Genomic DNA, 22,629 nt, shown 5'->3' on the forward strand with positions numbered 1-22,629 from the left:
TAAGGGCACGCATTGAATAAAGAAATGTATGTTTTAATTCATCTGTTGAGGTAATAACATAGTAAAATATTGAAAAACTGTGGTGTTTTCCTTTAAGTATAGACATATTTATTCTAAACATGATAGTGATAACTAAACAAGGTAACGTTAAAAAAATTAAAAATTTAAGAGAATTGCAGGCTACATCACAACGAAAACGATACTAAGGATTATATTTTTGGGTTAACTTTTAGAGCCGATAATTGATAAAACATTGACACCCAATCAAAATCTGTTGAACTCAAAGGTCTCGCGCATTTAATGTGAAACAAGCTCAGCTGCGCGGGGCAAATAATGATAACAACATTGACGTTACATTGGTGTGGACGATACACCTGAGGACTTGCATTTCATGAATCAAATCACTTCAAATCTTTACCGTTTCACTGAAGAAACAATGTCACCTTCATCTTGAATGTCCTGAGGAGGGTGAGTAAATTAACAGCACATTTAATTTTTTACGTTACAACTTACCCTTTAACGCTCAGTTTGGTTGCAGCTGGTACCTTATAGGCTAATGTACAGTGTGCGGCCACACATTCACACCCTCTACCTCGAAGGTACTTCAGGCTGTTTGATGAGATTCCGTTGCCATGGAGACAGCTGAAAGTGATTGATTGGCCGGGTACCTGAAAAGTGCTCGACGAAACTTCTAGATCATCTCGTTATTTTTAAAGGGCCCGGTGGGAAATATCGGCACGAGGGATGTACGGATCTGTCAGAAAGTTTGCTGTCGTGACACGCGCTCAAGGTCATTGCAAATTAAAGACGGATCTCACATTAGACAAAATGCGCGTTTGTGTCACGTATTAATGCAAATGGCGCAATTTAATTGTAATATGAACACTTTGCATGTTTTAATGTTACTAAATGTTTTAATGTTACGTAAATCTAGAAGTATTTCTGGGTTGAGGTGGGAAACATAAATCCGAGTTGTCTGGAAATGTGGATACCGATACCTGTCCTTTTACACACAACAGAAGGGAGTTAAAGGGATAGTTCACCCAAAAATGAAAATTCTGTCATAATTTCCTCACCCTCATGTTGTTACAAACCTGTATTAATTTCTTCTGCTGAACACAAAGAAAGATATTTTGAGTAATGTTTGTAACCAAACCGTTTTTGAGCACCATTGACTTGCATGGTAGTATATTTTCCTATGGAAGTCCATGGTGTTTCTGTTTCCTGCTTCATTACAAATGTAAGTGTTCAACAGAACAAATAAATTTATACAGGTTTCTAACAATGAGGGTGAGTAAATGACATAATAGTAATAACTGTTCCTTTACTGTAATTCATGTCCAAAATAAAGGAATTAAGATTTTATTATATCAAGACTAATTCCTCAAGATTCAATTAAATGGATCGTTTCATTTTGTGTGAGCAAGTTTTATTGTAAAGGAAATCTTTTAAAAACTACTAAGAAAGTATCTTTATTGAGTAGTCGTCTGCCAGTCCAAATAAATCACAATTCTGTACACAGTGACAAGAACATATTGTCTCTGTTACAGGAGTAAACTTGACTCTATATTACACGCATACGTCTGGGGTCTGAATATAAAGCTAAAAAAACTTTAACCATTTCATGCGATTTCTCAACATCATGAACAGAATACAAAAAGCAACAATCATAACCGTTCTTCAGTGAACTTTTTTCTAACTTTAAACACATTGTGCCTGTGAGTTACGAATTACTGCAAGTGATTATCAGTAGTCGTATGTCCAATTAAAAATCTGTGTATTTTTAATTTAAAGGGGGGGTGCATGATTTTTTAAAAAAAAGCTTTGGAAAAGGGAGTCAGGCCAACTACCAAACACACTGTAGCCAATCAGCAGTAAGGGGCGTGTCTACTAACCGACACCGTTGCCTGGGTTTCTTATGTGTGGGCCAGATTCTATTGGGGTAGGGGCGTGTTTATTTAGGTGATTTCAAATGTCAACATTGGCTTTTCAAGCACCCCGCCTTTAACATATAGGTTTACCTATACGGCTGTAATGGGAAAGTGTTAATATCCCATGTACACAATGCATTACAAAATAAAATAAAAATATGGTTTTAAACTCCTCTTACATAAATATATTACACTCGATTTGTACTGCAAATGTTTGCAAAGCACTTGGCGTCCAATCATAGTTTTGTGTTGACCTGCAATTATAATAACATGTAGCATCGCCATCCAGTGGACATTAATAAAAATGCAGCCATTCATCACTAAATTTCTGCAGTATATCGGTTTTATCTGAAGCAAACTTTGAATATTTCATGGTCTAAACCCCAGGTAATACTTAATAAATAAATTCTTAAAAATGTAATAAAAGTTAGCATCGCTTTATTAAAAAAAAAAGGTTTAATAAACTCATATATTTAAGCCTTAATCTGAGTGTGAGATTTCATGAATCACCAGGCATAATAAAACAGTCAAACAAGTACACACTTAAATTAAAAAAATCTTAAAACCTTATTTCTGTCTCATTTTTTTAATATAAAGCTTTTGCCTTTATATAAACAAAGACATAAGGCTTTTATCTTTTTACATAAATTACATTTTCAAATAAACAGCAATACTCTGATATTGTCAGATTGTTATTGCTAATCAAAAAAACTCTGCTACTAAGAGTGAAGATTAAAACAATTAAAATGAGTGTTAATCTGTTTTCAGATCAAATAGACTATCTGTTAATATTAACCAGAATACTACAAGAAAAGGTGGATTACAAGAGTTTTATACCAATAACCTTTAACTTTCTATTAAAAGCCCTCGTTTATAGAGAAGACTCAATATAGTGCTGTATGAAACAGACAAGGAAGAGATCACACGCAACAATACTGCTAGTAAGATCTTTTCACATGGCTTAACCCGCATACCCTGACTACGGTAGATACCGGAAGTTAATGATCATTTTGGTAACCAAACATTACCAGGATTCAAACTGACTTATGAGGTAAACCGCTAGCTGAACATTTTTCAATTTAATTTAATTTTTCAAGTAATCCTAATGGTTAAATGTTTTATCCTGTGAAGGCCAAATAGTTTTTTGTTGTTGTGTCACATCCTGCCTGTGATGATTACGTTACAAAATGTCATTACAAAAAGATTCACATCATTAAAGTAAACATAAAACCGCCTTTACACTTATACTCAACATGTAATAGTGTGAGGGCAAGAGAGAGTAGTAAAGGGAGATCTTGTTTAAGATCGAGAGAGAGCTTTTTGTGCCAGCTTTTAAATCTTGGTCTATGGAAAGACATCTAGCTGGTTATGTCAGCCTAGCTGTACATCCATGTCCATGGGACACAGCACATATCTGGGATCAAGTTTCGGCGTGAAGTCATTGAATTTTTTAGAAGCTTGGGTCCCGAAACTATCGAGCACTTTTCTGTTCATCAGAGCAAACCTGGACAAAGAAAGCAATATCTTGCTGTGGTCAAGAATTAAAACACAGAGAGATTTATGAATCATCTTTCTCTATTTATACACACCTGCCTTTGGTCAACCGCAGCAGAAACTTCCAGTATGATGGTCTCAGATTTTGCACTTCCATAACAGCCTAAGATGACCACATTATCCACAATAGGTTATTGACAAAGATTCGTTTTGTGAACAATCACATAAATTGTGTGTATGTGTGTTCTCTGGAATCAAACCCATGACCTTTGCATTGCTAACACAATGCTGTACCCTTTGAGCCACAGAAACATAATTTCAGCTTCATAACTACTAAAAATACACTTAAAACTATGAATGTCACAGCTATCAGATATGAACCCGAATGACATCTACACACAAAAATGGTTCCAATATCTCTTTTTTTGTGGATGTAAATCACATTAACTGGAAACACAGACTGTTAAAAATAAACCAAAGTGTGTCAAAAATGGCCGCTACCGTTTGCACCGTTGACGTCATTTGGAGTCTGCGCAGTAGCAATTGTGAGGTGGAGTCAACGTATTAAGGCTCGCCTATTTTTCCATTCAACACAAACCCACAAATGAAGTGGTCACACCCCCTTTTAATAAGAGATGCACTGATATTAAATGTTTCCGCCGATAGCCGATTATTCTAAATGATATCTGACTATACCGATAGTTTTGTGGTTATATTAACTTGAATATTAAACATTAAACTAATGATGTTACTTCACAATTTTTTTTTTTTTGACAGGATATATCACCCATGACAATCGTCTGTTTTAAAACCATCGGCTGATAGCAAGAAAATTGCTTTTAGCGACCGATACTGATTATTGGCCGATACATCGGTGCATCTCTACTTTTAATAGCATCTAATATCCAACTCAAACCAAACTTATTAGAAAAACAAACACTTAAAATCAGTGTTGGGAAAAGTAACTTTTAAAAGTAATTCATTACAATATTAAGTTACTCCCCAAAAAGTAACTAATTGTGTTACTTAGTTACTTTTCATTACTTTTAAGTAAATTTTTCTTACTTGTTTTTCTATGACTGAGAAGTTCTTCATTCAAGAAATAATTAAACTGAAAAGTAACTTGCATTACTTTTTTTAAAAAGTAACTAAAATATGAATGTGTACATTTATAAAGTAATGCGTTACTTTTAGGGATGATCTTGATTTTTCATGGCCGGTTTTTATACCGATTTTCTTAACCAGCAAATTGGGCGATTCGGATCAGATTTTTTTTCTTATCAAGCAACAAACAAGAAAGAATGAAAGTATACATAAACAATATGTTTATTTGGTATTTAACAGGCTAAACTTGGTTTGGCTATTGAAAACAATAAATGTAACCATCTAAAATTAACAGCAGTAAGTGTGCAGTAGGTTACATTCAATACAAACATAAGTGGTTAAATGAGACTATGACATGGATGGTTGAGTGAGGGTTGATGGTCTTGCCTGTTTTGCATTATCAACAGACTTTTGATACTTATTGCGTTCTATCAGGTGATGAACTTAAATGTCTGACCAAGTTTGTTGTGGTGAATGCAGGGCTCTCAGGTTTTATTTAAAAGTTTGGAGTGAGATAACATCTGTTAGGGGAGGGGGCCCTCTGCCCCACCAAATTCTCAAGTTTTTGCTAGCAGTTCAATGTTACCTTTATTCATAACTGATATATAAATTATAACAATTGTTAAGTCTGATAAAAGACAAAAAAACGTATCCAAATTAAATAAATTGCTCTACATATTAAAAAATACAAATGTATCAAAATTAAAATGAAATCTGTATTATCTACAGTAGGATTGCAGCACTTGCCATCAGCATGTATTTTAAGCTGTGTTTAAGAGAGAGTTAAGGTTACATCTTCAGTACTACATGGCAATAATAATGAAATACATCTCTGGTCCATTCATTAATTTCAGAAGCCTCTACGTTAGTTTCGGGTAAGCTAAAGCTTCTGATTGCAAAGCAGTTGGGGAGTTTTTTAATAAATCAAGCATAATTTAACACGTATTTGGCTATATTCAAGAAACCTGCGTTATTTACAGCATTTATCAGATCTTGCTCTTCTAACTTTCAGTCTGTGCGTGCACGCGCCGCGCATCCAAATGATTGACATCAGAGGAGCGCGAGAAAAACTCGAGACAGCTAAACTCGACAGATAACTTCCCTGCGCCTCGCCTATTAATTGTATATAGCAGGAAAAGTTCTCAGTCTCTTAGAAATACAAGGAGTGAGTGTGACTGAAATGCGTGTATCTCACAGTGAATGCGTGAGAGAGCCCTGTGAATGTACTGTTGTTAATCTCCGCGATTAACTTGTCCTTTACAGACATTGCAGCTTGCAATCTTCGAAATGCTTTTACACAAAACACATGCTTGCGAATGATAAAAATGTAGTCTTTGCATGCGGGTGCACTTCCGGAAAAATCGGCCGAAAAAATACAAAAAGCAGCCGGTTGCCGATCGCGCAAAAAACGTCCGGTTCCGATCTCTGGCCGGTCAACCGGTGCATCCCTAGTTACTTTACTCGTTACTTCCAAAAAGTAATATTATTACGTAATGCACGTTACTTGTAATGCGTTACCCCCGGCACTGCTTAAAATACATCAACATGAAAAGAAATAACTAAAATAACAAACCACTGTTGGGAAAAAATGTAGCACACGTGACTGGAAGTGTGATAACCAAAAAGTGTCGAGACAGGTTTAAAACCGCATATTTTGTTTAAATGTTTTGTTTTAATAAACTTTTTTTTCAATATTTAAAAAAAAATTAATGGGATCTAATTTTATAATCAAAAATTCACAGATGGCATTGGCCTCTACAAGATTCTGCGTTTCATTTTTTTGTACTTTGGTGTGAAGTGTCCTTGTGCATTTAAATAGTGCTTTGGGTACACTTTGAAAACATTCAACTTACCGCTTGGAAACAGATGGCGGTGGAGATGGCATAGATTATTGTGTCAGCCTCAGGGAAGTATGGAAACCTGCCTGCCTCAATGCCTTTGAAATACAATGTCTGAAGACACATAGTGAAGGAATTCATAAAAAAAGTATTACATGTGACCCTATTCTGTAAAAAATATCGACAGGGTCGCATATATGGAGCACACAAAAAGTAAACAAATACTTTGTAATATAAATGGCTAATGCATATCTGGAGTTTTACAGGCACTGGATCATTACAGGTACTTTCTGATTTGTGAATTTTTATTTGGCATGTTGTATAACATCAGAGGACCACATAATGCAAATGCTACTAGTAAATGTAGTTAATGATTACCTCCACTAGTTTGGAAAAGAGGTACATGGAGATTGAGGTGCTCTTGTAGAAGAACATTGAGGTGCCAGCAAGAAACCCTGAAAATATAATGGTAATGAGAACCTCTAATGGCTGTGCAAAATCAGAGTCCAAAACACAATTTACCTGCAATGAGACCATGGAGCTCATCATCCAGGTTACGCATCCATCGGAGTAAACAGCTTGTGCCCTGTCATTAAAAGGAAGCGAGATGGAGAAAATGCTTTTAACAACTTCACAAAAGCTAAAAACAAAACCCATTAAAGTTTCAGAAACGAGAAAATGCACTGGATCGAAGTACCTTGTATATACTGACGAAAGATCCCAGGAAAGCTCCTAGCTGGAAGTTCTCTTTGTTGTACAGCAGCGAGAGCAGGCGAGAAGGTTTTGTGAAGACATGTCTGAATGTTGATGGAACCTTCAAACAGCACTGAATGAGATAACCCATGCTGAACATCCGAATGAAACCTTTAAAAACACAGACCGGAGCATCAGCATCCATGTAAAGAACGGAGAGCACTGCTATCAACGTCCCCTTTCACCCAAATTAAACTCTTATGCTTACACATACCCAAACACAAGCTCTCAGAACAAACAAACAAAAAATGGTGACAACCAGATAGGAGGTCTCTTACTTTAACACAGTAGGAGATGCAGTTGTCCTGATTGTGTTTGCAACATCTATGCCTGGGTCCATGTTTGCATCTGAAGTGCACAATACACACAGAATGAATGCTAGCACATGACATTCACCCATATATTTTTGTGCCACAAATATCATAGTACAATGTGCAACTTTGCAACGTACAAAGAACGTATCTGACACTCACATTGTTTCTAGCAGTCTGCGTGCAAGTGATCTGATGCCGCTCCCTCTAGAGGTAGATGCGTGTCTGTGATCCGCCAGTGTTGTGGGTCTCTCCAAACCTTGTGGATTTGTGTTTTCGGCCAGAGAATGTGTAGGGATCTCCTCTTTACCAACTATAAATCTGGCACAGCCACACACATATCAGTTTTTAACAGAACAACTGCACCGAACATGGTGACTTTTGTGGTGCTATGGGACTAACAGTAAATCTTTAGTAAATAAAAAACTGTTAAAGTAAAAAACAGCACTTACTTAAGGGCAGAGAATGCAAAGCCATTCAGACTGTCTTTACATCTGAAGAAAACATAAAAAATTATTATTCTTTTTTTAAATATTCATTTTTGATGATAACTAAATTAAGGGTTCTGTGTATAGATTTTAGTGGCATCTAGAGGTAATATTGCAAATTGCAACCAACGCTCCCCTTCCCTTTGAAAACACATAGAGAAGCTACGGTAGCCGCCACAGGACGAACGTGTCATCGTCTGAGACAACGTAGTAATAATTCTGTTTTTAATTTCACATTCATATAGCCAATCCCAGTGTTCATCAATTAAGCAATACATGTGTTTATAGTCAGGGTACCTTTAAAAGCAAAAACATGACCAACTAACCTGAAGAAATACATGTAGAGAGACGCAGTCAAGCAGAAGAGAAGAACCTGAAAAGCAAGAAGAGATTATGAGATATATGTGATATGTCATCATCACAAAGATCCAAATCTAGAATATTTGTATAATGAGTTCATCATGACTAGTTTAAAGGAGAACACCACCGTTTTTCAATATTTTACTATATTCTTACCTCAACTTAGACGAATTAATACATACCTATCTTTTTTCAATGCGTGCACTTAATCTTTTCACAGGGCGTCGTGAATGTGTTAGCATTTAGCCTAGCCCCATTCATTGCTTAGGATCCAAATAGGGATGAATTTAGAAGCCACCAAACACTTCCATGTTTTCCCCATTTAAAGACTATTACATGAGTAGTATGGTGGCACAAAATAAAACATGGCGATTTTTTAAGCGAATAAAAGTGAGAACTATAATTTATGGCGGAAGAGCACTTAGTTCGCCTTAAAAAAATCACCAAGTTTTATTTTGTGCCACCATACTCGTGTAACTACTCATGTAATAGGGAAAACATGAAAGTGTTTGGTGGCTTTAAAATTCATCCTTGTTTGGATCCTAAGGAATGAATGGGGCTAGGCTAATGCTAACACATCCACGACGCGCTGTACAAAGATTAAATGCACACATTGAAAAAATATGTATGTATTAAAGTTGAGGTAAGAACATAGTAAAATATTGAAAAATGGTGGTGTTTTCAACAGTAGCAAAATACTTATTTTCACTAGCATAATAATGTAATAAAGCTCCAGAAAATCTGGGAAGGAAGAACCTCTCCATGCTTCACAGGTTTAACTAGACCTCTTGTGACAGCCATCCGAAAAATTGTCTCTGTTGCCTGGAAATGACAGAACACTTAACATTAAAATCAGCCTCGGTTTGCTTAAAACAGACAGTTCTGACCACCGCTTTCCATATAAAGCATCATAAGTGACAGATAACAGATGTGATGCTGACTGCTGCCAGGAAATAATCATGAAAGTATGAAAGAACCGTCAAGAAGACTTAATGGAGTGGAACCGAAACAAAAAATTATGCTAAAATCATCAACTTACCAGGTTTGCCATATAAATTGTTAGAAGTCCTCTCCTGCACAAAAAAAAAAACAGAGAAAGATCCTAGTAAATGTCTTTGCGCAAACATTTACATAATTTACTCACCCTCAGACTTATAGGAACATAAAATGACAGCCTTTTATATACGTTTTGTCATATACATCTGTCGCATGGCACTGCTCACGTCTGGTGTAGATACCGTGTAACATGAAACATCACGACTGACCTGCTTTTACGCTCTATCAGTATGGCGATATATGAGGCAGGCAGTGCCGCACCAAAACCAGCCGACCAGGAGAAAAAACGTCCCAACAGCTTTCGAATAAGAGAGGAAAAACAGAAAGAGTGGAAGGATAAATGGACATTAATAATCAGAATACCAGCATAAATAAGCCCAACAACAAAGGACTGAAGCTATTAATGGTGCTTTGATAATATTAGAAAGTAATAATTCAGTTTGACAGAATTTATATTGAAAAATTAAGTACATTCCATTGCCTCCACTAGTCATGCAGAATACCAGTCATAAATCCAAACTTTATCTCAGGACTGTCTCAGGACCAACAAAGGTCTTAACAATAATTTATTGATTGTAAAGTTCTCATGTGCAAACTTTAAACGCCTGATAGCCAAAGGGATTCAAAGGTTGCTGTACAGTTCATGTTTGAGTGTCTGTGCACGTGGCAAGTGACCTGTGGCAAAAATTTACAGAACAAACATTTCTCAGAGTTGAATATTACGTATTCGTTTTACCGAAGAATGCAGAAGAATGCAATGTACAGGCCTCCATTGGCCGTCAGGAAAGATGTGGACTGCAGGATTTCAGGAATCAGCCTTTTCTTGTAATAATCCTTCTTCCTTCTTCTTAGGATAGCTGCAATCTGAAACAAAAATTTATTTTAAAGTTAAAAAAAAACCTCAGTCATACTGTTTAAATTTGGGTGTTATTTCCTTAGACAAACGTTCCCCCCTTAGTTTGTGTACTAAGATTTTTTTTTTTTTTTTGCTTGTTATTTTGCATATTAGATCATTAAAATGTTTTCTGTAAAGCTGCTTTGCAAACATGCACATTTGCTATAAAACATAATTAAATTAAATCCTTTACTGCTGTACACTATTGTTCAGTTATTCAGTTCACTATTATTCATAAATCAAACTATGGAAAAATGCAATATGCTATAGAAATATGCTAAATAGAGCCCGACCGATACGCTTTTTTTGGGGCCGATGCAGATATTAGGGGGTAAAAAAAGACTGATAACAATAACAATATATCGGCCGATTTTCTTTGTGTATATTATAGTACAGTACACTTATACTAAAGTACACATACTACAGTACTGTACATAGAATACACTATATACATTAACCGAATATCCTACTCTATATAAATAAATAAATGTTTTGCAATGATCACTCACAAATGTGGTGATCAAACACTTAAAAATGACAAAGATAGGTAATTTGTGTTTAACAATTTAACAATAAACTTTATTATCCAAAATGAGCCTGATATCAATGCATAAAACAGTAAACTTGACTTATTACGTGACTTCACAGCAAAAAAAAAAAAAAATAGGCGAACAACGGGCATAAAAAAATGGCATTAATACAATAGCCTGCTTTTTATATTTCTGATGTCCATCTCACTTTGGACTGTGCCTGCTGCGCCATGACTGTATTTGTTATGGTTTCATTTTTCATCAGCTCGCTTTCTGATTGGGTATCGTTTCACGTGACAATCTATAGCGTGCGTGTGCGTTTGTCCTCGGGGTTTCCCCCACACAACAAGATTTCTGATTGACATGTTAAATATTTGCGATCAGAGCGGCTCCAACTTGCTTCCGAGCAGATTCAGACGCGCTTAACACACTGCGCACCCCAGGAAAATCGTACAAGGTAATCGGTTCAACCACGAATGCGATCGAGGCCACTTAAAGGATTAGTCCATTTTCTTAAAAGAAAAATCCAGATAATTTACTTACCACCATGTCATCCAAAATGTTGATGTCTTTCTTTGTTCAGTCGAGAAGAAATTATGTTTTTTGAGGAAAACATTGCAGGATTTTTCTAATTTTAATAGACTTTAATAGAGCCCAACATTTAATACTTAACTCAACACTTAACAGTTTTTTTCAACGGAGTGTCAAAGGACTATAAACAATCCCAAACGAGGCATAAGGGTCTTATCTAGCAAAACAATTGTCATTTTTGACAATAAAAATGACAAATGTGCACTTGAAGCACAGCTTCTCGTCTAGATCCGGTCATGATGCGCTAGCGTGACCCGACCCAATACGTCATCATGTCAAGAGGTCACAGAGGACGAATGCAAAACTCCGCCTCAGTGTATACAAGTGTTAAGAGGACCGTTCCTACGTTGTTGTATGTCAACTGATACTAATTAATGTCTTTGTGTCAGTTTATTGTTTACAATGGTCCGCAAATGTGCGTTTTATATATGTAACACGTGACCTCCCTACGTCACTACGCATTTACGTTAGGTCGCGCTGGACCGGATCTAGACGAAAAGTTGTGGTTTAAAAGTACATATTTTTCTTGTCAAAAATGATTTCGCTAGATAATACCCTTATGCCTGCAATGTTTTCCTCAAAAAACATAATTTCTTCTCGACTGAACAAAGAAAGACATCAACATTTTGGATGACATGGTGGTGAGTAAATTATCTGGATTTTTCTTTTAAGAAAATGGACTAATCCTTTAAGATTGCCGTAAGGGGGAAAATCTGCCCAAATTGAGCCAGATTATCTTGTGGTGTGTACCCGGCTTTAGGGACAAAACACGCTGTGTAAAACAATTAGTCTTTTTAGGGCTACTGCAGAAACATGGCGGTGCAAAATGGCAACTTCAATGTAAGGAGACCCACGGTGTATGTAGATAAAAACTCATTCTAAGGTAATAAAAACAATACAGTTCATTATGTAAGGTCTTTATACACCACTGATAATATAGTTATGTATTAAATATATTGCATTTTTGACAAGAGATCATTGTAAATGTCCCACTTTGACTGACATTACAGCTTGTGAAACAACATAAAGTGATTTCCCAGTAAGACTTCAGCAGTAACTCAGGCTGTTGCATTATTTCAAAACTAGGTAACATGATCACCCTCTCAAGTACAAAAGATCAATGCTACTCAAGTATTTAATAATCAGATACCAACATTCATTTTTTGCAAAAAATACGGCACTTGCTGACAATGCATTTAACTCTTCAGACATTAACTGTTGTTTTGCAATAAATGCTGATGACAAAACCAAGGTTGACACTATGATGCAACACTCACCGTATAATCTATAAGGACATACATACAGCTGGTGCTGAGGAACCACTATCTACAAATCCATTTGTCATTTAGTCACCATAGTCAGTGTCCTCCTGTGCACTTTTTACAGAGAATTGTGCTTGATAGTGTTAAAAGCTCGGAAGGTTGCTGGTATTACATGCCAATATCACAGTGCCCTTGATGTTTGTCTACCTAATAATACAGCAGGTTTTCAAGAGGTGACATATATACCGGCAACATTACGTATTTAAAAAGACAATGATGTTAACCTCCTGCCAGATTATAACCTATTGCAACCTTTTATTTGCTAGCCTAGATGGTATACTACGAAGAACAAGGAAATCCCAAGCCATTTTTTTCACACTGCTAAAATCACAATGCAACTGAATTGACCAGTTTAACGACAAGTATCTATATCAAACTTAACATCTCGTCAAGTCCTAAATCTAGGACTTCTGCTTTTGCAAAATATCCAAATCTGACTTGCTGGCCAACTGTGGGCACTTTCGGTTTTATAAACATGATTGTGCAAAACCAACCAGTCAGTCTGTCATTCACATTATTTAATATCTACTAATTTAACGACCCACCCTGACGTTTAACCTCGTGCCAATACAAACATTATGCATAATAATGATGGATGAAATGCGTAAATAAAGAAACGGCACAAACAAAAGTATTTGACAGTTGAATCAGTTTTACGTAACCGATTATCAGATCATAGCATCGGCCTATCAAGCTTTCCTGACAATATAAAGGCTAATAAATGTAACCGTTAGAGGTATAAAACATGGATTAGTGTAATAACTACATAATAAACACATAAAGATTGTTTGACATCATACGACGCTGCGCAGACCGATCGACTCTGACATCAACTACCGCGAGATAACGATTTGTCAGGAACGCTCTCGCGGTACTTTGATGCAATATGCCGATAGGTCTGCGCAGCGCTGCGCGAAGTCGAACATGGCCCTCGTATCTCCCTGCAGGACTCTCGCGTAGCAGTCTGGCTAAGTCCGCCCTTGTGCTAAGGAATTAACGTTGTATTAACAAAATTACACTGACCAGATAAAGAGGTGCATATATTTTGAAGGAGACCTCCAAAGCTCCGGCTGTCACCTGCAGGGTGGAGGACGTACATGACGGATTCCATGTGTGCCCGATCTCATAGCAGCTGTGCGGTATCGACTTGCTGAGAGCAGCCATGTTTAACCACCGGTCCGCGGGAGCGCGCGTCCACTAATCACGAACACAGGAGCACTCCCGATTGAAGCCTGCTCCAGGGAATTCACATAACTTTTGTGAACTTTTGAGCTTTTAAAACGTTTTAAAAAACTCATGTTTTTTTTTCAACAAAAGTACCGTACACAGTATCCATTAAAATTACTACGTTTAATGTCACTATCCGCCACAGTATAAAAATATATAAATAAAATATTTTAAATAACACATTTAAATTATAATTATATAATTAATATAAATTAAATGTATAATAAATTAATAGTCGTTAATAAAAAAGTATTTGGAAGGAAATTGTGGTTACTATGGTTACTATTGTAAATTTTGTATACTTGTGACGTAGATTGGTTTGGGCATAATGTTGGGTCCTTAAATTACTTTTACCCATTGATTAAATATAAACCCACCAATTTTATATATGATCTGTACTAGCACAAAAGTGTAGTACTCGAGATGAACAGTTGAGGGCATAAGTACACACTTTCATTGTTTTTACTGACTGAAAATAATTTGTAAATAGGCAAATTAGTGTCATGTAATTATGCTAAATACAAAAATATAAATTTTCTTGTTTTCTTTTCAGTTTACCAAGTCGGTAGTTAAAAAACAGCTTAGGGTGCAACTCACTAGGTACGAACAACTAAATGTCCTAAACTAAAATGACAAACATATTAACTAGCTTAAAATGTGTTACAATTTGCCAGTCTGAATGCAGTCGCACTTTCATTTATGGATTTGTCTGACACTTTTATCCAATGCGAATTACAATTAATTTTAAAAGTACACATTTATCAGTATGTGTTTCCTGTTAATCAAACCCACAATGCTTACACAATTACAGGTTTTGAAAAATTATACACATACTTAAAGGGAAGATGAATTTAGTTTAATGCAGAGATCACTAAAGAAAAGAGTCATGCTGACAGCTCAAGTGCCTTTTATTGGGACCAAATAAACAGCTCAAAGCCACGCACTGTTAACATGTATGGCTTCTCCTAAAAAAAATACAAAAGAATAGGGCTTGATATTAAATACACAACACTTGAAAAGCTAAGACAGTTAGGAACAGACAGAGGAACTCGCAGGTTAACAGCATCATTCATCATCATCCCAGTCCTTCTTTCCTTGTGGAGCTTTGGGTCCTCCAGCTGGCTTGGCCATGATGATCTGCAGGAAGATATAGACATATTTAGTCACTTAGCATGAGGCAGTCATAATAGTGATTTAGTGCAATGTTAGCAGTGCTCTGGGCCCTCCTGGGCAGAAAAAGTGCATTTAGTGCATGCTGCATGCAAGTAAACCGTGCCAAAATCTCTAGTTGACATAACAAACAACTTCAATTGTGAGCGTTAATGCTTTAAAAACAGACAAAACAATGCATGTTTAAAACAAATACAATGTAACGGTCAAAATCTAACAACAGGTGAAGATTAGAAATGCAAACAACCTCTGAATTATCTTCTTTTAAGAAACTTTAACTAGTAAAATCTCCATAGTGCTCATGCAACACCCTTATCACACCAGTGGTTAAGCACTCCAAAACGTGGCGTGTTTTTGGGCACCTTTGCTATCATTTTTGATTTATCAATGATGTGTATCAAATTTGTCTGGCGCCTCGTCCCAATCATCCTTGTCCCAGTGTCCTTGCTGTTTGGGGGCTTTGGGTCCCCCTGCTGGCTTTGCCATAATGATCTGGCATACACATTATCACATTATAATCCAGAATAAGGGGTACACCTAAATTGACACATAAGGGAAAACTATACAGACACAGAAATGCAAAGAACTAACCTGATCTACACGAAGAACAGTAATGGCTGCGTTTGTGGCCAGTTTGATGCCCCAGTGTTTGACCAGGTAAGGCTCGAGGATACCAGCCTCCTTCATGTCCTTCAAAGCAGGCCCCTCTCCCTGAAACAAAGTTTAAAAAGCACACGTTAATAAATGTGGCTTCTTTTTCTACGACTTTTACAGTGATAATGTATTGTTAAATCGTCACCTCAATGTCAAAGCCTATGTTCTTGTTGCCCTCGTGGTGAGCAGCGTACAGTTTGGAGATCAGCTCGTTGCCCTTCACACCAGAATTTTCTGCCAAGGCACGGGGCAGCATCTCAAATGCCTCGGCGTACTTCTTAATGGCATACTGCTCCAGGCCTGGACATGACTTTATGAGAAATTAAAAGATTAATAAGAGGACAAAGTGAGTGACAGAATTAAATTACGAAATTTATGAAACTTTACCTCTCCATAGGAGGTTATGTGTTTAGCCAGCTCGATTTCTGTGGCACCTGCACCTGGACAAAGACGCTTGTCCTTGACAAGAAAGTAATTTAGTTAGCATCACATTTTCTCATGATGTGTGTGTGTGTGTGTGTGACCTTGTCTGTGAAATCTGGGTTAAAGTTTCAATATAATTATGAGATTAGAAGCATCAAAGTTTGATTTTAACAAGTGATATCACATTAATTTCAATCTCTGATATGGCCTCACTCTGTCAATATTATCGATATCAACGTTGTATTTTCATTAAAAATCACTTAAAGGAATAGTCTACTCATTTTCAATATTAAAATATGTTATTACCTTAACTAAGAATTGTTGATACATTCCTCTATCATCTGTGTGTGTGCACGTAAGCGCTGGAGTGCGCTGCGACGCTTCGATAGCTTAGCCCCATTCATTCAATGGTACCAATCAGAGATAAAGTTAGAAGTGACCAAACACATCAATGTTTTTCCTATTTAAGACGAGTAGTTATACGAGCAAGTTTGGTGGTACAAAATAAAACGTAGCACTTTTCTAAGCGGATTTAAAAGAGGAACTATATTTTATGGCGTAATAGCACTTTTGGGAGTACTTCGACTCGCCTGAAAAGTCCGCTCCCCTTCTCACTATCATAATGGGAGAGCGAGGGTGTTACTGCGCCGAGTCGAAGTACTCCCAAAAGTGCTATTACGCCATAAAATATAGTTACTCTTTTAAATCCGCTTAGAAAAGCGCTACGTTTTATTTTGTACCACCAAACTTGCTCGTATAACTACTCGTCTTAAATAGGAAAAACGTTGATGTGTTTGGTCACTTCTAACTTTATCTCTAAATGTACCATTGAATGAATGGGGCTAAGCTAAATGCTATCGAAGCGTCGCAGCGCGCTCCAGCGCTTACGTGCACGCACACAGATGATAGAGGGATGATTCAACAGTTCTTAGTTAAGGTAATAACATATTTTAATATTGAAAATGAGTAGACTATTCCTTTAAAATGGCTTTACCTGGGTTTTCACAGACTGGGTCACATTTTTGTGGAAATGGTTTTGGAGCTCACCTTGACAAGAACTTTAAAGGTGTTTACTCCATCATCAATGGCACGCTCAATATCGTCCATCAGATTGTCTGTGGATCCGCGAATTACCAAAGTAGAGATGGCGCCATCCTCTTTATCTAGTAATGAAATAAGTCAGACTGTGTGAATCATAACTGTGTGTCATCATGAACGGTTAAAAAATATTTAAAAACCTCTTATTTAATACAAAAATTCTTACCATGTTTAAAGACCACGACCTGAGTGTCTCCAACCTCTGATAGGTAAACACTGTCACAGTGGCCCATCTCTTCTGGCGTGGGTGCAGTCTGTTAAATTAGAACCAAAACAACATTAGGACAGAAAAAACCTCATTCACACAGCACAATGATCCCAGAATTGTCCGATAAAATTGCCTGCGTGCTTTCTGTGTAAACGCAAAAACGTAACTGATTCTGGGATTGCTCCCATAAAGGGAACCTAGTACATTGCCGGAACGCGTCCTGTGTAAACAAAAGGCAGGAGAAATGCCGCAAGGGGCGTTTCGTAGTGAGGACGCGTGTGTTATTACAACAAGAAGTTAGATCAACATTCACGCCGAGAAATGTTTGCAAGCTGAAATGAAGCAGATATCAGGGGCCCCTCACACTGAAGCTGAGATTATTTGTCACGTGTTTTTCAAGAGAGAAATTGTGGATAAAAAGCAAACTTAAAGTCTATGTAAAGTGATTTTTAACATTTGTCACACCATAGAAAAATGTCCAAGATAAAAATAAAAAAGCCAAGTAAATAAAACAAGTTCAGTCAAAGTCTGGGAAAAAGAAGCAACATTTTCTGTTCTTAAACCCTGGGGGCGTGTCTGCTGTCAGTGCTGAAACCACGCCCACTAGTGTGAAAGCTGCTGTTGTCAGCATCTATCAACTTTTAAATACTGCTACAACCTGAATGGATGCTCGTGATTGTGTTAGGGTCGGGGCCATGATCGGTGGCTCCAGTGCGTCATTGAGTCAACGCTTTAGCCCCTGCCAAATAATTCTGAACACAGAAATATGGAAAGGCTGTTTCGTAACGCATTTCAGCAGTACATTTCTAACATTTATAATGTGTTTAGAAACAATTTTCTGAAATGACTTAACACAGACACTGGGACAAAATCCATCAATACAACACGCATCACGTTATGTCTTTTTCGAGATCTTTACAGGATGTCGGAGACATTCCAGAATATGAATGGCAGTGTGAGCGAACCAAAATCAAACGATCCCGACAAATCCTGCACACCGGTTCTGTGTATTGTACATAATCTGTTTGTAAAGGGATAAAGATTGAAAGAATCCAGCTTGAAAAGGTACAAAAGAACAAAACTCACCAGTCTGGGCAGTGCAGTGGCTCCTACAGTTTTGCATAATCTTCTAAGGTCCCATTTTGAGTTTAGCCTTGGTACAGAATAAACAGCATTTATAATATATATCAGATATGATTATGTTTTGTTTTTCATTTTACAAACTGAATATTTGCTTTTATAGACTGTTTCAGCAGCAACAACATAAACAAACAGCTTTTTTAACCAAACTTAAATTCCGGTAGACTTTCACAAAGAATCAATAACAACCCTGGAGTAGATTATTTCTGATAAAATGCTAAATAAATTAACCAGTTAATTATCATAGTTCAAATCATAGCTAAAGTGTATCAACTGTTACACTGCGCTAATGTTACTGTTTAAAATAATGTGTACAATGTTAGCTACAAGTCCTTGAATTCTTGCCTGGCTGCCAAATCTGCAGAGTGGCGATCCATACTCACCATCTCCCCTCATCTTTTGAAAACTGAAACATTTTTATTTTCCACAAGATATTCATTCCAGAGGTCAGTTTAGTTACTAACCAGACCAATAAACAAGCACAAACCAGAAGTTATCTTCAGGACATGCGCATAACCAATAGATGGTAAAAAATATGGACGTAGCGTCCATGACGTCACCCATAGGTTTGTGAAGAGCTTTTTTTAATCTTAAAGTAGGCTGTGTCTGCCGTCGCTATCTTGGCCAGCCTCTAGCGGCCAATCAATGAATTACAGTTTAAGTCACTTCATCAGAGATCGAAGGGTTTGGTGTAACCACTGCAACGCGCGTGTGCCCGATGAAACCGTCTATAGAAGAACTGCACAAGACAGGAAGTGATGTCGCTCACCTGACCACCATGAGCTTGTATTTGTTGGCATAATGAAGGGCCATGTCAGCAACTTTACCCCCAGTAACAATCACATTGGCCCCAGAATCAGCGATAGATTTGACCTGGGCCTCCATCAGGTCCTCCTCTCCTTTACTAAAATTCATCAGCTCCTCTGCATTCTTAATCAGTACTGTACCCTATGAGACATCAGGCAGAAATATTTCATTAAGGAAAACTAATAGCTATGTGCTAAACAAAAAGCTGCACAAATACAAATGAAATTTTCTTGTACCCTTGGTTTCAGTAACCATGCTGTCGAATAGGCAGGAGAACACTGCTATCTTCGCATCTTTGACTGATGTGATATCTCCTTCAGTCTCCTTTTTAAATACCATTCCATGAAGCACTGTAGAAGAGTTCAGCCCACAACCCTAAAGAGAAAAGGAAATATCTGAATCTGCCCCAGATACACTTTAAAATTGAATAAAGCTTTACCCACTTACCAAAATTTTGCAGACTCTGACATTATCAACATTGAAATGGCCGGACTGAGGGAAGATGGAGACTAAAAAATAAAAATAAAAAAACTGGTTACAAAGGCCAGCAATACAAAGGACCTAACATCTAATAAAACTAAACACATTATCATTCTTAGAGAATGCCAAAGGATTTAAATTCAGGTTTTACCACAAGCTTGCGCAATAAGGTTGGCCAGGAAATCTTCATTGCCGTACTGTTTGCTCATGACAGCTGTGCGGATCATCGCCGTGGCCTCTTCCAGATCATGCAAGTTTTTAGCCGAGGTGCAAACACAATCAGGCAAAATCTCCAGAGCTTTCTTACTTGCCATCTCATATCCCTCAATCACCTGGATAAACAATCATAAAATCATAAATTATTCAGACAGAAAACAGTGAAGGACCCAAACAGAAAGCAATAAATATTACAGTCCCTCTCAAAGTATTATAAATAAGTAATGCAAAAAATTAACATAAACCTCTACCCCAAAATAACATTTACTAACCTCCGACACAGACAGGCCCATCCTCAGCAGCTGCTCTGCCAGCTCTAAAAGAGCACCAGCAAACACCAGCACAAAATTCGTCCCATCACCAACTTCCTGCTCTTGCATGTGAGATGCCATTACAATCATTTTAGCTGCTGGATGTTGAACCTAAGAAAAACACAAACACGCTTTTAATGTAAACGTTATTTGCAAATTATCTAAGCTTATTCATGACATTAAAAAAAAAATGCTAAAGACCGCACACTGGTTATTTTATTTAATAATTACCTCCAGCTCTCTGAGAATGGTGGCAGCATCATTTGTGACAAAGAGTTTCTCAAGGTGGTTGATGACCATTTTGTTCATACCTGTAAAGTATTTAAGAAACAATTCAAGTGCTGACACTTTAGTTTGAACTGTTTCACTTCAAAGGACTAGTTTACAAAGGTAGAAAGTGTTACCGTTGGGTCCATATGCGGTCCTTGTGGTCAGTGCTAGTTCTTTACAAGCTTGAATATTCCTGTAAACTGCCTCCTCAAGACCAGAATAGTGCTGATTGGAAACAAATTAAGTTGTTATGGTGGACACAGACAAACCCGGATATTAAAATACAGCTTGTGTGTATGTGCTATTATTAACCCAGATTATGTTTTGACTGGAATAAGATACATTTAATTGTTTATCTAAAAAGCAAGAAAGAAATACTAGTTTAAATCACTTTAAATACTACGATAAATCTGACCAAACGAATAACTGGCAACAGAAGACAATGCAGAGATTGCAAATGAGGAACTGCTTGCATTATTCATTATGTTAATAATACATTTATTAACTATATCTAGGTCGTATTTAACAGGCTTAGTTACTTTGAGTCAACACAAACTAAATCCTAATTAATAATAAATGTAAAATTGTTTAGAAAAGGACTCAAAGTTGGACGTCAGGTGAACAGTATCTGTCTGTCAGTAATACTAGTATATGCCGCACATGTCTTCAGCTAGCATGCTAACTTCATTTATTTAATCACATTCTAATGAACATGTCAGTGTAAAAGCAGGGATAAGTTCGTTTCTCCAGACATAATAAATAGGATCTTTCCTAAACTACAAACTCGTCATTTAACTGCTAAAGCATGATGCGTTTTACCGGTAACTGGAGTGACTCGAAGGCCTGTTCTAGAAATATCTATATGAAGCTGATGGGTGTGCCTTAAAAGAACACAACAGAATAAAATAATTAATTCAAAAGCCCTACCTTCGCACCATCCTTTAACATCTGAGCAAAGCCCGGTGCTTTGGGGACGTGAAGGGCCATTTTGAGCAGATATTTGGATGTTACAGTGAGGCTGCGATGAGACTGCAGCGCTCGAGAAGCATGCAGCTAAGAAAGAACAGGCGTGACTGCAGAGAACAGACACGCGGATCACGAAAGGAAAAACAATCAAACGCCGAGCGAGTCGATTGATCCACACCCTTCTAGAGAAGAAAAGTTATACAGCTACGGCCAAAATATCGTGCAGTCTTGCCGGATGAGCGCTCCTTGAATCCAATCCTACCCCCTAACCTAACCATAAACCCAAAATGTTACGGGATTTATGCTTTAGTTGTATCATATTTAACAAGAAACGTTGTTTTTCATCATAATCCTACTCACAAATCTAACTCTAAACCCAACATCTCGCGAGATTTCGCCGTAGCTGTATCCCCTCTAGTCAAACCGAAGAAAAGTCATCTCATGTTTTGGAATCATTCATGTTGGGTTTTAAGAATTGTCGGAAAAAAAAGCCGAATTGTATAAAACTAAGGTACATTAATTCGTCGATTTGATAAGAAGTAGGTCACTGTATAATAGTAATTATAATGTAATAGTTAATTTAATAGTAATTTTGAGATGCTAATAACACATAAAATAAAATTTTACAAATTAAAACATATATATATAACGCGTATATTTGTTTAATAACAATAAAACAATTATTATATTTGCATTATAAAGTACATGTTCAATTGTACGTCTTTTTATTGGTTTAAAATGGATAAAGAATAATAAATAAATATTTTTAATTCTCTTAATAAATAAAACGTGATTATATAAATAACCAAAAACATATTTTTAAATAACAATAAAAATATTAGATTCACATTAAAGTAAATGTTTAATTCTAAGTAATCTATTTAATGTTCCATATATTCCTAATTTTTTTATTTTTAATATATAACATATAATTATATAAACGTATATACAAATATAAAATATAGTTTATTTAACACTATATGTTT

At 36.7% G+C, this 22,629-nt stretch overlaps 2 protein-coding genes across 3 annotated transcripts; both read right to left on the reverse strand.

The window, feature by feature from the left end:
- Positions 1-2,398: 2,398 nt before the first annotated feature.
- On the reverse strand, positions 2,399-13,904 carry tmem135 (transmembrane protein 135). The gene is made up of 15 exons (XM_073874247.1): positions 13,697-13,904; positions 10,072-10,199; positions 9,545-9,637; positions 9,319-9,352; positions 9,036-9,101; positions 8,246-8,292; positions 7,884-7,925; positions 7,594-7,752; positions 7,398-7,468; positions 7,065-7,231; positions 6,890-6,953; positions 6,746-6,822; positions 6,383-6,481; positions 3,521-3,588; positions 2,399-3,435 (listed from the first exon to the last, which is right to left on the reverse strand). Exons 1-15 carry the CDS (start codon positions 13,835-13,837, stop codon positions 3,303-3,305), a joined length of 1,389 nt encoding a protein of 462 aa, XP_073730348.1. The 5' UTR covers positions 13,838-13,904; the 3' UTR covers positions 2,399-3,302.
- Positions 13,905-14,790: 886 nt separating this feature from the next.
- Positions 14,791-21,765, reverse strand: cct8 (chaperonin containing TCP1, subunit 8 (theta)). 2 transcript variants are annotated; one of them, XM_073874245.1, is made up of 16 exons: positions 21,605-21,765; positions 20,812-20,902; positions 20,639-20,718; positions 20,369-20,518; positions 20,032-20,212; positions 19,848-19,909; positions 19,632-19,775; positions 19,363-19,535; positions 18,540-18,606; positions 17,412-17,499; positions 17,195-17,310; positions 16,112-16,183; positions 15,870-16,034; positions 15,662-15,781; positions 15,433-15,562; positions 14,791-15,037 (listed from the first exon to the last, which is right to left on the reverse strand). In XM_073874245.1, exons 1-15 carry the CDS (start codon positions 21,662-21,664, stop codon positions 15,455-15,457), a joined length of 1,677 nt encoding a protein of 558 aa, XP_073730346.1. In that variant the 5' UTR covers positions 21,665-21,765; the 3' UTR covers positions 14,791-15,037; positions 15,433-15,454. The 2 variants fall into 2 exon arrangements, with proteins under 2 accessions (XP_073730346.1, XP_073730347.1); XM_073874246.1 differs by lacking the exon at positions 15,433-15,562.
- Between the last annotated feature and the right edge of the window lie 864 nt (positions 21,766-22,629).

This window comes from Misgurnus anguillicaudatus, chromosome 12 (genome assembly GCF_027580225.2).
Source record: "Misgurnus anguillicaudatus chromosome 12, ASM2758022v2, whole genome shotgun sequence".
Lineage (NCBI taxonomy): Eukaryota > Metazoa > Chordata > Actinopteri > Cypriniformes > Cobitidae > Misgurnus > Misgurnus anguillicaudatus.

What these genes read in the sequence shown, in the direction of transcription:
- tmem135 (XM_073874247.1), bottom strand. Translation starts at nt 13,837, where the DNA reads ATGGCTGCTCTCAGCAAGTCGATACCGCACAGCTGCTATGAGATCGGG. An exon ending in CTCTACATGTATTTCTTCAG is followed by an intron (nt 7,926 to 8,245) that starts GTTAGTTGGTCA and finishes TGTTTTCTTCAG; the next exon opens with ATGTAAAGACAGTCTGAATG. An exon ending in TCTTTTCCAAACTAGTGGAG is followed by an intron (nt 6,482 to 6,745) that starts GTAATCATTAAC and finishes ATGTGTCTTCAG; the next exon opens with ACATTGTATTTCAAAGGCAT.
- cct8 (XM_073874245.1), bottom strand. Translation starts at nt 21,664, where the DNA reads ATGGCCCTTCACGTCCCCAAAGCACCGGGCTTTGCTCAGATGTTAAAG. An exon ending in TGTTAAAGGATGGTGCGAAG is followed by an intron (nt 20,903 to 21,604) that starts GTAGGGCTTTTG and finishes GTTTCCAATCAG; the next exon opens with CACTATTCTGGTCTTGAGGA. An exon ending in ACATAGGCTTTGACATTGAG is followed by an intron (nt 15,782 to 15,869) that starts GTGACGATTTAA and finishes ACTTTGTTTCAG; the next exon opens with GGAGAGGGGCCTGCTTTGAA.